The sequence below is a fragment of the Pelmatolapia mariae genome, linkage group LG4, assembly GCF_036321145.2.
Source record: "Pelmatolapia mariae isolate MD_Pm_ZW linkage group LG4, Pm_UMD_F_2, whole genome shotgun sequence".
NCBI classification, from domain to species: domain Eukaryota; kingdom Metazoa; phylum Chordata; class Actinopteri; order Cichliformes; family Cichlidae; genus Pelmatolapia; species Pelmatolapia mariae.
Window position 1 is genome coordinate 30,899,251 of NC_086230.1, and position 14,509 is coordinate 30,913,759.

A 14,509-nucleotide genomic window follows, 5' to 3' on the forward strand; every position below is an offset into this window, starting at 1 on the left:
GCACTTTAATTACAGTGTAGTGAATGGATGTCCCTTTTTTTCTTGTGTAAAGTGTGATGCTTCGTTGTTCAGGATACGCCTGACTAACGGAAAAACTGGTTTTCATGTGTCAGCGAAGTACAAACGGGTCCTCCAGGTGGCGCCAAGGCAACGGTAGCGACGGCGGGGGGGCGGGGCCAAGCGAGTCCATTCCTGATCAGTCCGGATCTACAAATCATGCGCACAGGCCTCCTGCGGTTATGATACGCCCATGACTGCGCGTTCATGATTATGAAGTCGACGTGCACAGCTTGTAACCTGCACTCTAAAGCGAGCTAAGCTTCCTCCAATAAGATGTTTACGGGTTATCCACGGTGGAGCACCCGAATAATCAGACGAAGCACGGCAGAATGGTGTAGCTCTTAACTGACATGGGTGAAGACACCTGTGTGTTTCTCGGCAACGCTCATAGCTAAAGCAGAGGTGAGAAACGTCGCTTGTAAACAGCTAGCTAGCTAGCGACTCAGATAATGTGCAGTGAAACGCAGGTGGCTGACAGCACATTTCATAAAGGTTTGCTTCAGTGAATGTGATCACATTTAATCATCATGAAAGGCAGCTGTTCCTCCTTTTATCTATCTGGACTTCAGATGTTTTAATTTTATTACAACCAAAGTCAGCTAACTTAAGTGAGGGAAAGAACACAATGTCCCAGCACGCGATGTCTTCGTGGATCCGCTGTGTTGTGCAGCAGTTTTTTTTGTTTTGTTTTGTTTGCAGAGAAGCATCTAATCTGCAGCTTCTCATGTTCTGTCAGCACATGTGAAATGTTTATCTGGCGTCAGACGTGACAATTATCCATGCAGCATTGTGTAAGAGAGATTAAAGAGGGAGAAGGAGCTGTTGAGCTGCATGTGTGTTGTGGGCACTTGGTGGAAGGAGACTTGGCCAGGCAAAGAAGCTTATTGGGAAGACCAAGACTGAGGGCTATTCTTGTCACTCTAAACAGTAATAAAGTTCAGCCAAGGAAGCAGAGGTCAACTACACAGTAAGGAAGTTTTCACAATGCAGTGCACGTTTTCTTTAACTTTTATTTTGTTTAAACAAAGTTAACTGGTTTTTTTTTTCTGCAACACGCTTCATCATTTATGAGTGGGCAAGAAGGCGGCGAGGCATGCGTGTTATAGATAAGTTATCATAATGCTTTAACAACTCCACCTACTGTAGACTCACTCTTCCTACTCACATAGTTGCTCTTTTTGCACTTAAATTTGTGTCAAATAGAAATGATGAGCTGGGTCTTAACAATGAACTGAAATACTGTCAATAACAGTGCTTTTCCTCCTCCAGATGTTCCACTTCCTTTAAGTTGTTTCTTTTAATCATCATATAAATAAGCCAAAAAAAGAGATTTGTCTGGTTTATATTTCTTAATTTCCCTAAATTCAAGCTTCTCAGAGTGAATTCTGAGCATTATATGACAGTTTAACTCTTCGTAATGCATGGAGATGAATACAAAGTCTGTGAAACTTGAAAAGACTTTTAAAAAGGGTTTTAGTGACACTAATTTGAAGGCTCTCAGGAGCAGGAGTCACACACTGGGAATCCTGATCTAACCGGATACTGACCCAGCTGCAAACTCAGTGTGTGGTGACTGATCCTTTGGGTCACTGACACTCCTTCCTCACAGTTTTACATAACAGGGAGATAGTGTTGTGTAAAATGGTAAGGCAGCTCTGTCAAGTTTAGTTAATATACACCTCGTGTTATCTCAGTTTACATTCTCACACGTGTGTAATTATACTTTAAATTTCACATTCAGATTTGCTTTTTTAGCTTTTTGACCCAAGTTTTTATTGTCTGAAAACTTTTAGTTGTAGTTTATTTTTCAAGATGGGTATTACAACATAACTACACTATTCTTGACTCCAGAACTGCAAGGATTAGACACGTTATTGAATAACAACTAGTAAATTAATCTCAAACTGCTGCTGATAATTGATCAATTAGTTTGAGTACATTTTTAAAATTTCAGCATTTATAGAGTGAGTATAGAGCAAGACCATGTTTGAACCACTACAAATTTTTTAAGGCTGGAGAGCATTTTTTAAAGCTATGGTTTTAAATATTAATGTGATTGAAACCTTGTTGTGACACGCTGTTTCTCTTGGTCTTGACAGGTTGGCAGGATGGGTGAGCGAGGCGTCAGTGGTCCCGTGGCTGCGATCTCTCCAGTGCAGCAGATGCTGGCCTCTGGCACTGGAGCCCTCGTCACATCTCTGTTTGGTGAGAAAGAAACAAAGGCTGGAGTGGTTCTCTGTGTCTTAGCATTGGCACTCAGTTAATTGTTTATCAGCTCTTGTGTGGTTCTGATAACTAAATTCATTCTTGTGTTTGCAGTCACGCCACTAGACGTTGTGAAGATCAGGCTGCAGGCTCAGCAGACACCGTTCCACCAAGGTAGGACCTCTTGTTCTTTTGTGGTTTACTGAGTTTGCTTTTAACATGTTTTACTGTGATGCTTTGCTCTTAACATTAACCCCACTAAACCTGTCCTCCTGTGTGTGTGTCTGTGTGTGTGTGTGTGTGTGTGTCTGTGTCTGTGTGTGTGTGTGTGTGTGTCTGTGTGTGTGTGTGCTCTGTCCTTCGTTTCATAGCTTCAGCGTCTTTTTCTGCTCCGTGGGATGGTGTCTCACGTCATTCCAAGTGTAAGTATTTGCCCCGCCATTGCTAACACTCGTGTATGGATGTAGCTTAGCGTACCCGGTTTTCTGTTTTAAAAGCAAATATCGCCTGGTAGTGAAAACAGAAAGCTCCCTTTGTAAATACATTCACGTGAATTCTGCCTGTTGCTTTTTTTTTTTTTTTTTAGACTTTATTTGAAAGGTTTCTCGGTAATCAGCACTAAATAAACAGGCAGAGGCAAGGACAGGACTATGTTATCTACAGAGCAGCTCTGCGGTCATTGCCTGTGCCTGTATTATTAATGACATTTCTCTCCTGTGTGAAGGCTTGTGTGACTCACTTTAGGAAACACTTGTAGCTTCACATTGCTATTGTGAGATGTGATAATTTTGTTTTTTAATCATAGTTGTAGTTTTCTCTTCCTCTGACCACCTCATGTTCCTCCTCACAGGGAAGTGTTTCCTGTATTGTAATGGGCTGATGGATCACATCTATGTTTGTCAGAATGGAACCAGTTGCACCAGCTGGTACAAAAAGCCGACTCAGTTCAGCGGGACTCTTGTGAGTAGTCATGCATTAGTGGCTTTGTTTTTCCTACAATTGGTTTACAATTAACATCATATAAGCTCTCTTTTTTGTTTTTTGTTTGTGCGACAGGATGCATTTGTGAAAATCACTCGCCATGAAGGTCTTCGGTCTCTGTGGAGCGGGCTACCACCAACTTTGTGAGTAACATCTAGTAAAGTTTCAGTACTCGTAGAATAGATACAGAACTGAAGTGTAAGAAGACCTAAATTCAGAATTAAATTTCTTAAACTTTAAGTAAGTACAGTTTTATTTTGAAAGAGTGTAGTATTTGGAGCATTGCACTGAATGTACATAGCTTCAACTGAATGAAATATCACTGAGTTTTAGACAAAAAGAAACCGGGAGTGTCTTGGAGAAAAGAGAAGAAATTAAAAAACTAAAAATAAATAGCAGAACTTGGTCTAATAAAGTACTTCCTTGCTCAAAAGCTGCATTTTAGTACCTCATAATGCTGAAAAACTGACACGTCAGTCTCACTCTAGTAAAAAATTTTCATAATATTATAATAATATGCAAACTTTCCATTGATATGGCGCAAAATGTACAGTTCCTCTGTTCGAAACCTTTGTTTGTTTATGTTAACAGGGTGATGGCAGTACCTGCCACTGTCATTTACTTCACCTGCTACGACCAGTTGCGGGACTTCCTGAGATTCGGTGTGGGTCTTCAGGGCAGTCATGTCCCTCTTGTTGCTGGGGGTCTTGCCAGATGTAAGTGCATGGAATAAAACAAAAACTCCCCACACAGAAATCACAGCACGGTACTGACAGTGCTCTTTAAGTGAAACCTTTGTGTCTGTTTTGCAGTGGGAGCCGTGACAGTGATTAGCCCACTGGAACTGGTCAGGACCAAGATGCAGTCCCGTCAGCTGTCCTACAGCGAGCTGCGGACATGTATCCGCTCTGCTGTGGCCCAGAATGGACTTCTGTCCCTGTGGAGGGGCTGGGGACCCACCGTTCTCAGAGATGTACCCTTTTCAGGTAAGACACATCATGTTGATTACACTTATCATGCCAGTGCGCCACAGAAACTTGTCTAACCACTCCTACAGCATTTTTATTTGATACCCTCCGTCTGTTCTAAACAGACGTCTTGTTGTCATCCGTGAAACTCTTCCAGAAGCCTCATAACCATAAGCTTATGAAGCTCACTGCCATAAATCATAAATTAGCTCCACGGATTTGACAAGGAGAACATTTATCCTAGACCCTTGATTTAGTTAGTCTCCCATAATAACCTCTAACCCTTTTCGCCTTGAAAATCTTATAGAGGCCCCCTGGTAACAAAATAGGTGTAGCATTGTGCTTAATTTTTACTGCACCGCATTTGAGTTGCAGAATAGATTTTTTTTTTTATCTTTACCAGTATTTATTGACTGTAAGGCTTCCATTTCCACTTCATTTAACTATTTTGATAAGGAGGAAGTAAAAACGTCAATTTATGTTGCTCTTTGTCCTGGTAATTGGGACACAGAGAGCTATTGTCTTCCATAAATTCTCTAGCGTGCTGCTGATGTTTGGAGTTCTTTCTTTTGAGTTTGCAGCCAAGAGGAGCTCGTACTGATCAAAGTTAAGAGTGTTGGCTAATTTCAGAGAATTTCTAAATGTATAAATCCACAGAAGAGCAGCTGAAAAGACAGTAGTTTGACTCTAATGTGGACCAAAGTAACAAATTACCAATCTCTGTGTTTGCAGCTTTGTACTGGTTTAACTATGAAATGGTGAAGGCCCGGCTTTGTGAACAGTCTGAAGTTCCTCAGGCCAACTTCTCTATCAGCTTTACTGCAGGAGCTGTTTCTGGAGCAGTGAGTACTCTGCACACCTGCCCTTTGTTACAGTTGTTAAGCATGTTAAATGTTAGGATATCTGACACCTGTACTGATATCACTGAAGCAGAGTTAGTTTGTGCTTGAACCCAAATGATAATAAACTTTAAAAAATGTGCCGCTATGGAAAACAGTGCTTTCTTTTGCTCACCTACTGCGATTACCGTGCTCATAAATTTATGTGAATGACTTTATAACACTAAAGCACCTGATACCAAAGTCTGAGAGACTGCATTGGATAACTTGGGGGAATCAGGCCAGTGTCGGTCACACATTCACACCGTGATGTTACTCGAGCAATAATTACCCAACTTGTGATATAAATAGTTTCCTTTCAAGTGCAGCTAACATCTATTGCAATTCATGAAAAAAGGAACTACTTTTAATCATGGTGGAAATCCACGTAACATGCACTAATGTCTGCAATACTGCACTATTTTTTTTTTCTTTATGGACTGATCTTTGTGCAGAAACATTAAGAGCCTGAAACTCTACAGATCCATTGTTTAAGGAAATAAAAATAAGAGTGTAACTTTGCTGCCTGTAAAACATTCATGCAGATGTGTATCTAACTTCAATAACTCCTTTTGTGATTGCTCTTACTGCCCAGTAAACCAATCATTGCTGAGTAAATGTTTCCTGTATAGCCCTGAACTAAATTGGCACTTAGTCATATTGCATATAGCTCAGTTTATGACTCTTTCCATCTGCTGTGTTTAGATCGCTGCAATCCTGACGCTGCCCTTCGATGTTGTGAAGACTCGCAGACAGATCCAGCTGGGAGAGATGGACACTTTGGGAGGTCTGCGCATGACATACGTTCATGATGTAGGCACTTATGTTGTGTGAAATTTACATACTGATGTTCTTCTTATGCCCTCTAGTTTCTGTGAAGAGAACGTCATCCACCTGGCACATCATGAAGGAAATACGGGCCGAGTTGGGCTACAGGGGCCTTTTTGCAGGTTTACATTTATCCTATTGTATGCCAACTGAAACTTCTAATGTGTGCTTTGCATAAAAATAACATGTTTATTTTCCCCAGGTTTCATGCCCAGGGTGATCAAAGTGGCCCCAGCCTGCGCTGTTATGATAAGCAGCTATGAGTTTGGAAAGGCCTTCTTCCAAAAGATGAACCTTGATCAAGAGCGGCTGGCATTGTGAGGGCTGTCACTGTGCCGCTGGTTGTTTGTCACAGCAAAACATGCCGAGAATAATTCGGGACAGGTCTGAAGATTTAGCCCATTTGTGGAGATCTCTTTTTTTGCAGATCCACCCACCTCACCACTTACCCCGCATCCCTGGACACAATAAGGAGCCTGAATCCCAGGCAGAGATTTTCTGGGACCACAAACTTTGTGTGCTTAATGGAGTAAAGTTTAAAGATAGAAACTTTGTTTAGTGGTTATGTAAAGGAACATGTACCAAATCATTGTAGTCTTATTGTGCTCTCATTTTTCCAATGAAACTGAGGCAATGGGGAGTAAATCTCAGTGAAGACCCTGAACCTGCTCACCTGCTGTTCAGGACAGTGGGGGAGGGAAACCACCTTAAAGACTGCGTCCTTATCGGGTGAAAGGAAAATGTTCCTTTTCCTGCACTTTGGATTGTGTGACAGACTGCATGGTGTGTCCAGGCCTGTTCATTGCAGAGTTCCTGTCAATGTAAAGCATGACAATTTTGACATTTATCTGCTGTGTAGATGAGTAAATGATATGGTTCGTATGCTGGATAGATTCGGAGCACTCTTACGTTTGCAAAACAAGTGCTGTGAAATGAAATCATAAAAAGCAACTTAAGCTTCTTTTTTTTTTTTTTGTAAATGAGGAAAGCCATACCGTGAGTTTTCAAGGATAACCTTACATTAGTTTGGCTAAATTGAAGCAAGCCTTATTGGAATAAATAATATGATTATTCCAATTACGTGACATAATCTTCTGTGAAAACCACTGCAGCAAACTTCTCAAAAGTCACAGATGTCACCAAGAAATGTTGGGAGACTTGTAACAAAAAGCAATAACAAAAAGGAGAAAATCTCCTCTGGTCATAAAAGTTTTGGACTTCTTATCTGCAACGAACAAAAACACTGGGTCATGAAACAAAATATTTCTGCCTTAAATTGCAAGCTAAATGTGATTGTGTGTCCTTTGTGTGTTTTCTTTTTTGTATGTGTGAAATCTGAAGGTGGCTTCATCTTTATGCAATGAGTGACTTATTTCCTATGACGTGGTATTGTAAATGACCACTATTTAATAAAATTTCACTTATGCGTAAGTTATGTTGGCTCACTATTTATTAGATTACCCAATGGGCACACGCATTGATTTGGGATAAAAGTAATTTTCCTTTTAAATCATCAAACAGAAAGTTTGAAGTCTTCGGCTGATTATCTGGATGCATCTCGTCCTGTCCCTAGCATCTGTTACACCAGTCCTCTGCATGTCCTCATATTTCCATGAACCTCTAAGGTTTTGCTCTTTTCCTGGCAGCTCCATTTTCAGGATCCTTTGTCCAGTATCTACTATCCCTCCTCTGTAAATGTCCAAAGCACCTCAAACCATTTGACCTGAGCTCTCCCTCTGATGTACTCATTTCTAATCTCCATTCTGGTCACTCCTGATGAAAATCATAAAGTCTTCTGCTCTGCTGCCTGAGATTTAATTAGTGCCACCATCTCCAAACCATCACAGCAGCTCTCACAACCATCTTGTAAACCTTCGCTTACACTTTTGTTTGACTGCTCCACCCACTCCAGCACCGGTACACTTCATCTCCATTCCTCAGGCACCTCCGTCTGTCTTCTTTCTCTCATTTTCTTCATTCATCAGCTCCTCCAAAATACTCTTTCCATCTTTTCAAGACACTCTCCTCACTTGTTAGTGCATTTCCATCTCCTTAGCCTATCCTGCCGTGCAGCTTTTCCAGCTTGAGCTTTCCTGTCAGCCTTCCTGTTTCCTGTTAGCCAGTCAGTAGAAGTCCTTTTAATCTTCCTTAGTTTCCACCCTCACGTCCAACTCGCTATAAGCCTTTTCCTCTGCCGCCTCTCTCTATTTGTATGCAACTAGCCTCCCAGTACTCCTGTTTACTTTCTGCATTTTACTGACTATCCGCCTTTGAATATTTTCTTGTACTTCCTCATTAAACCACCAATTTTACCTCACCACATTAGCAGCAAACATAAGGAGTAAATGCTTATTTCTACTTGTATAAATATTAATAAGTCTTAATGCTGGTAAATAGCGGAATAATGATCAGTATAATATAAAATACTGGTCGCTTTACAACTAAAAATGAGCAAATGCTGAGAGCAGATTCTTTGGCCAGGAAAACGCTGTGTAATAATATGGCAGATTTTTGGAAAGAGGTGAAAAATCTTAATAATTGTAAAACATCTCTACCATCAACTGTTGAAGGTGTTTCTGGGGCAGATAACATTGCAGCATTATGGAGACAGCATTACAGTGTGTTGTTTAATTGTATAAAAAGTGAACCATATGAGGACAATTCTGACATGAGCAATGACACAATAATTGTAACGACACATGAAGTATATGAAGCCATTCATAGGTTATCTGATAATAAAGCTTCTGGTTTGGATCACATCACTGCAGAACATTTAAAACATGCTAGTTCAAGGCTAGCTCTTCTTCTAGCACTCTGCTTCACAGGCTTTGTGATTCATGGCATACTACCAGACTCAATGCTGTGTGTTTTGCTCGTACCAGTTATGAAGGACAAAGCTGCAAAAGTGAGCTGTTTGGATAATTATAGGCCGATTGCACTAGCCAGTATTTTATCTAAGGTGTTAGAAAGAATCTTGTTTGACAGAGTTAGTGTGTTCATCTCTTCTCTGGATAATCAGTTTGGCTTTAAACCAAAGCACGGCACTGACATGTGCATATATGCACTCAAGGAAATAGTCAGTTTGTATAGGGCTAAAAATTCATCTGTCCTCATGTGTTTCATTGATGCCTCTAAGGCTTTTGATCGAGTGAACCACAGAAAACTTTTTGATAAACTGAAGAGACGGGGAGTTCCTCAATACATCTGAGGATTCTCTCTTACTGGTACGCTCATCAGAACATGCAGGTTAAATGGGGAAGCAGTATTTCTGCCCCCTTTGGTGTCAGCAATGGTGTTAGACAGGGTGGGATTTTGTCTCCAATTTTATTTAATCTGTATGTTGATGATTTGTCCATACAGCTGAGAGCCTGTAACACTGGGTGCATATTAGGTAAAACAATGATAAATCATCTTATGTATGCAGATGACCCGGTTGTTTTTAGTCCAGGCAGTGCTGGGTTACAGGAGCTTCTTAACATCTGTACTGAATATGGTGTGCAATATGACATAAAGTACATTGCTGTTAAAAGTGCTGTTTTGATATGTAGAACCAAGCAGGATAAACAGCTAAATTTCCCTTTGTTTAAACTGGCCCAAAAAACTCTTGAAGTTCATAAAAAGGTGAAATACCTCGGTCACTTTATTACTGAGCAAATGAATGATGATGATGACATATACAGACAACGGTGTAAGCTCTATGTGCAGGCAAATACTATTGCACGCAAATTCGGCTTTTGTTCACTTCCAGTTAAAGTGGCTTTGTTTAAAGCGTATTGCACACTGCTATATACTGCCCCCTTGTGGTCATCCTACAAACAATGTAGCATGCAGAAGCTGCATGTTGCATATAATGATGCGATGAGAATCCTTTGCAGGATACCTAGAAGGGATAGTGCCAGCCAGATTTCAGAGAACGACTGGATGGTTCGAGTAACAGTATAATTTTAGCACTCACAGATCCGACAGTGAGTGGTTCCCGTTACTCATCCAGTCTGAGAAAGCACTGGTTGAAGTGTTTGTGTATTTATTGATTTCCTTTAAGTAATTGTGTTTTATGTATATTATGGTTTTATATTTTTACAAATGTTTTATATGTTATATATTAAGGTTTATACCTTGTGTTTTGGGGGGGGGGTGTCTCTGTCTTGTTTTTATGGACATGAAGTCTGCCAATAAAGAATAAAGATAAAATATAGTTCATACTGTGTATGAGCATAACGCAAAATTTCTGAAAGCAAACAGCGGCATCTAGTGGTTTATTTATTTTACTACAGATACTCATTACCAACCAGGGGTGGAGTTTCTTGGAGGATATTCACGCTGACTCTCGCGATATTTGCTCTGGTATATACTGGCAGTTTGCCCGTCAGCGGGCCTCTTTCAATCGGATTGGAGACGAAATGGTGAGTGATCCTCTTTTGCTGCTTGTACTCTGAGCATCAATCCATTTTCTATCTGATGCATCCCACCTATTTTACATGTTTAAGAAACGCAGTTTGATTTTAGTGTATATTTTATGACAGTCTTGTGTAGATTTCACTGCTATTTTCATCCCAAATATAAGATTTCGGGATGCGTGTTGAGCAACTCTGGGGCCAAAATGGCTGCTTTAATTAGGCCACTCTCCACGTTTTAAAGTACTTATTTCGCCTATTACCGCCTCAGTCTTAAGTAACTTATTTTGTTAAAGTTGTGGATAAAATGGATTGTCTTAAAGCTAGGGTTCCTATTGTGTCGACTCAGTTTTGACAGCCGCACGGTGCGATGTGCTAAAGGCGGTTAGCTAAGCTAGCACGTCGAATCTAGCGTGGTAAATGAAAGTCCACGCTGGTTTAGGTAGAAAATTTAACTTAAAGGTGCTAGGAACCGCGTGTATAACGGACACTTCTTGGATACACAAGATTAAATTTTTTTTTCTTCACTCTTGGCAGTCCCACCGTAAGTTTTCGGCTCCGCGACACGGATCCCTGGGCTTTCTGCCCCGCAAGAGGAGCCGTCGTCACCGCGGTAAGGTCAAGAGCTTCCCCAAGGATGACCCCAGCAAGCCCGTTCACCTGACTGCCTTCCTGGGCTACAAGGCCGGCATGACTCACATTGTCCGGGAGGTGGACAGACCTGGCTCAAGTAAGTGCAACTGGACTCTAAATTTAATACAGAAAAACCCTCGAATTTAAAAAGAGAAGTCACAGTTGGTGATTGGACCTTTTTCACAGCAGCAACTTTAGCTTCTGTTTGCAAGAGAAGCAAGTGTAATAAATGCATGACTATACATCTTAACTTGATCATTGTTGATGACGGTGGTAAAGTTAATAGAAGCTACCAGTCGCCTCCTTTTTCTCCATTAGTGTTAAAGTTTGGAATTAAAAAAAGCGGTTTTAAATTATTTCCTGAAAATTTGTCAGACAGAGAAAAAATAAGTGACTGCCATTAATGGCAGAGTAAGCATTATTTGGCAGGTTCTGTTGAAATGTCACTGTAATAATACTTATAACAAAGAAAATGTAATTAATGATGGTAATTGCGTAGTTGGTCATTTATATCTATGGGGAAGTGAGTATTTAATATCTTTCTAGGGGACCTTGCAATATACAGATGACTTTCAAACTAAAAACCTGAAGAAGTTTATTTGGCCATCATTCTCATTTATTTTTTTATTTATTTATTTTTTTTGTAAAACGAGCCTTGTCTGCAGTGAAAAAGGTCTAGGTTTAGTTATGGTGTTCTGCCTGTGATGAGACCCTCGACGGGCGGACAGAATGGGTCTATAGCCCCTTGCTGAATGTCGAGCACTGAGCGCAGTTTCTACCATGAGTAAACAAATCTATCTAATGAAGAGTTGAATAAGTTACTGGTTATATCAATTATTGGTCAAAATTAATCGACGCTTTCTCTTACAGAGGTGAACAAGAAGGAAGTGGTTGAGGCAGTGACCATTGTGGAGACTCCTCCCATGATGGTGGTTGGTGTTGTGGGTTACGTCAACACGCCCCGTGGTCTGCGCTCCTTCAAGACAGTCTTCGCCGAGCACATGAGTGACGAGTGCAAGCGTCGCTTCTACAAGAACTGGTGAGTCTTGGGGACTAAATGAAAGTGCTTGAAGCAGATGTTAGTTGCTGGTGGAAATGTTAGGAACTGCATTTTCACTGAGCGAGTCTAACATCACGGTGGCCCTCTGTGGCAGCTCCGCTCAGGTGCCCCGTGCCCTGATGAGCTCCGGGCTCCTCTGGCCAGTGGAAAGTGCTTCTTAGAAACTGTGCCATGAGCCGAAATCCTCACTAGCTGATACAGCCCTTCTGTCCACCCGGAGGGAGGGCAAGCAGCTATGCACTGCGTTCTTCCGCTGCCCCTCTTGGGGGTTATGAAGGACCTGTGCCAACCTATGTGTCGCTTCATGCTCTCAGGTACAAGTCCAAGAAGAAGGCTTTCACTAAATACTGCAAGAAATGGCAGGATGAGGAGGGCAAGAAGCAGCTGGAGAAAGACTTTGCTGCCATGAAGAAATACTGCCAGGTCATCCGCGTCATTTGCCACACACAGGTTGGTTTGTTCCCTCGATTTTCTGTTTATTTTCTTGAATGTCTGTCAGTGAAGAGACCACGGAACTCGCGTCAGGCATGGCGCCCGAAACCTATGAGGATATCTTCCATGCTGCCTTCCTTCTGAGACTACATAGCTAAAATTATGCAGTGCTCAAAAGCACACCGATATTTTCTGTCCTAACCAGGCTTTGTTCTTTGCAGATGCGTATGCTGCCCCTGAGGCAGAAGAAAGCTCATCTCATGGAGGTGCAGGTGAACGGAGGCACCATCTCTGATAAGGTGGACTGGGCCCGTGAGAAGTTGGAGCAGGCTGTGCTTGTCAACACAGTTTTCGGCCAGGACGAAATGATCGACATCATTGGTGTCACTAAGGGTCACGGATACAAGGGTAAGATACTTGAGCCTCTTTCACAGCATCAGCTGCTGGTCGAACCTGAATTTATCGTGACTCTGACCGAATGTCTCGACTCTTAGGTGTCACCAGCCGTTGGCACACAAAGAAGCTGCCTCGTAAAACCCATCGTGGTCTGCGTAAGGTGGCCTGTATCGGTGCCTGGCATCCTGCCCGTGTGGCCTTCTCTGTGGCCCGTGCTGGTCAGAAGGGTTACCATCACCGCACAGAGATCAACAAGAAGATCTACAAGATTGGTCAGGGCTACCACCAGAAGGATGGAAAGTTGGTGAAGAACAACGCCTCCACAGAGTACGATCTGTCCAACAAGAGCATCAACCCCATGGTAGGAATCTTTGACACATCTGTACTCTGTGTGTCAGCCCTCCAGCCTGGAAGCTGTGATTGACCTTGTGTTTTAATTACAGGGTGGATTTGTCCATTACGGAGAAGTGAGGAATGACTTTGTCATGTTGAAGGGCTGTGTTGTGGGGACCAAGAAGAGGGTGCTGACTCTGCGCAAGGTGAGACTAAAGTGAAGCAATTAGTTGTGGTAATTGACCAGTTTCATACTGGGATGATTTTTCTTCTTTTAGACAAAGTTAGGTAAGCAACCTCTGGGATATTAAGACTTGATTCTTGTTCTCTCTCCAGTCTCTGCTGGTGCAGACAAGCCGTCGTGCCCTGGAGAAGATCGACCTCAAGTTTATCGACACCACCTCCAAGTTCGGTCATGGTCGCTTCCAGACCGTGGAGGAAAAGAAAGTTTTCATGGTAAGACTTTGTTCTAAAATGGCTAGTTTCAGACAGGTTAAGCAGACGACAGGCCCAGGATAAGACGTGTGAGGATTATTTGGATCTGAGCCATGCAAAGCTACTCTAGAATTAATGAATAAAGTGGTGAAGCTGGAAATGAGCCCAATAAGTTCCCCTTTAAAGACTGTGACCGCTGAAAGTAAAAGCTTCGTAACACGGCAGTTATTAGTTTTTGAGTTGTCCTGCACTGTTCGTAACCTGGTTCAGTCTTCAGTATGAACTCTGGGTTCCATTCCAGTGCCACAGTGAGCTCCAGTGAGGCAGGGGAGCAGTGCCTCTCTGTGCTGGCTCCCTGTTCACTCTCTGGGAACACGTCTGCTTCGAGCCAACAGGAAGACCATTAAGTATTGTCACATGATTGATTGTTCTGTTTCTCTCTTCCACAGGGACCCCTCAAGAAAGACCGCATTGCCAAGGAAGAGACTGCTTGAAGTCCCGGACTACAAACAATGTCTCTGCTACTTTGACTGTCACCATCTTCACTGTTCTGCAGAGTTGTTCAATAAAAACAAAAGATCAAATAACAGCCTTGTGGTTTTTTTGTTTTTTTGTTTTTTTTAATTAACATACATTAAGCTGCAAAAAGAGCTTGTATTACAAGTAGGAACTCTTTATTTAACTATTATGTTGCTACCTTGATATCAACTGGTGCTGAAATAATTTAAATGCAAATGATGGTTGAGATGTGCTGTTAAGTGAATGAAGTTGACCTTGCACATTTACTAACTGGTCACTTCAAGTATACTTGTACTGAGTTGTACTTGCATTTTCTATCAGAACTGCTTTAAAATAATTGTAACGAAGAAATGAGATGGTCCTGATAGGATATCACTTATTGCAAAT

The 14,509-nt window shown here is 41.7% G+C and overlaps 2 protein-coding genes and 2 non-coding genes across 5 annotated transcripts; all 4 read left to right on the forward strand.

Annotated features, from left to right (window-relative positions):
* The first annotated feature begins 254 nt into the window (after nucleotides 1-254).
* slc25a39 (solute carrier family 25 member 39) lies at nucleotides 255-6,881 on the forward strand. Of its 2 annotated transcripts, XM_063472420.1 has the most exons (12): nucleotides 255-462; nucleotides 2,160-2,265; nucleotides 2,380-2,439; nucleotides 2,637-2,687; nucleotides 3,116-3,225; nucleotides 3,322-3,389; nucleotides 3,838-3,962; nucleotides 4,059-4,232; nucleotides 4,947-5,056; nucleotides 5,798-5,879; nucleotides 5,962-6,042; nucleotides 6,123-6,881. In XM_063472420.1, the coding sequence occupies exons 2-12, from the start codon at nucleotides 2,169-2,171 to the stop codon at nucleotides 6,239-6,241; spliced, it is 1,077 nt and encodes a 358-aa protein (XP_063328490.1). In that variant the 5' UTR covers nucleotides 255-462; nucleotides 2,160-2,168; the 3' UTR covers nucleotides 6,242-6,881. The 2 variants fall into 2 exon arrangements, with proteins under 2 accessions (XP_063328490.1, XP_063328491.1); XM_063472421.1 differs by lacking the exon at nucleotides 2,637-2,687.
* A 3,395-nt stretch (nucleotides 6,882-10,276) lies between these two features.
* rpl3 (ribosomal protein L3) lies at nucleotides 10,277-14,192 on the forward strand. Its single transcript, XM_063472422.1, has 9 exons — nucleotides 10,277-10,323; nucleotides 10,852-11,044; nucleotides 11,818-11,986; nucleotides 12,322-12,457; nucleotides 12,661-12,847; nucleotides 12,934-13,196; nucleotides 13,279-13,374; nucleotides 13,505-13,624; nucleotides 14,053-14,192. Exons 1-9 carry the CDS (start codon nucleotides 10,321-10,323, stop codon nucleotides 14,095-14,097), a joined length of 1,212 nt encoding a protein of 403 aa, XP_063328492.1. The 5' UTR covers nucleotides 10,277-10,320; the 3' UTR covers nucleotides 14,098-14,192.
* LOC134626839 (small nucleolar RNA U83B) lies at nucleotides 12,498-12,589 on the forward strand. The gene has a single exon (XR_010093848.1). It is a non-coding gene; the product is annotated as a small nucleolar RNA U83B (small nucleolar RNA).
* LOC134626836 (small nucleolar RNA SNORA54) lies at nucleotides 13,849-13,981 on the forward strand. Its single transcript, XR_010093846.1, has one exon. It is a non-coding gene; the product is annotated as a small nucleolar RNA SNORA54 (small nucleolar RNA).
* Nucleotides 14,193-14,509: the final 317 nt, after the last annotated feature.

What these genes read in the sequence shown, in the direction of transcription:
- slc25a39 (XM_063472420.1), top strand. Translation starts at nt 2,169, where the DNA reads ATGGGTGAGCGAGGCGTCAGTGGTCCCGTGGCTGCGATCTCTCCAGTG. An exon ending in CCTCGTCACATCTCTGTTTG is followed by an intron (nt 2,266 to 2,379) that starts GTGAGAAAGAAA and finishes TTGTGTTTGCAG; the next exon opens with TCACGCCACTAGACGTTGTG. An exon ending in AGCGGGCTACCACCAACTTT is followed by an intron (nt 3,390 to 3,837) that starts GTGAGTAACATC and finishes TTATGTTAACAG; the next exon opens with GGTGATGGCAGTACCTGCCA.
- rpl3 (XM_063472422.1), top strand. An exon ending in TAAGGGTCACGGATACAAGG is followed by an intron (nt 12,848 to 12,933) that starts GTAAGATACTTG and finishes CTCGACTCTTAG; the next exon opens with GTGTCACCAGCCGTTGGCAC. An exon ending in ACAAGAGCATCAACCCCATG is followed by an intron (nt 13,197 to 13,278) that starts GTAGGAATCTTT and finishes TTTTAATTACAG; the next exon opens with GGTGGATTTGTCCATTACGG.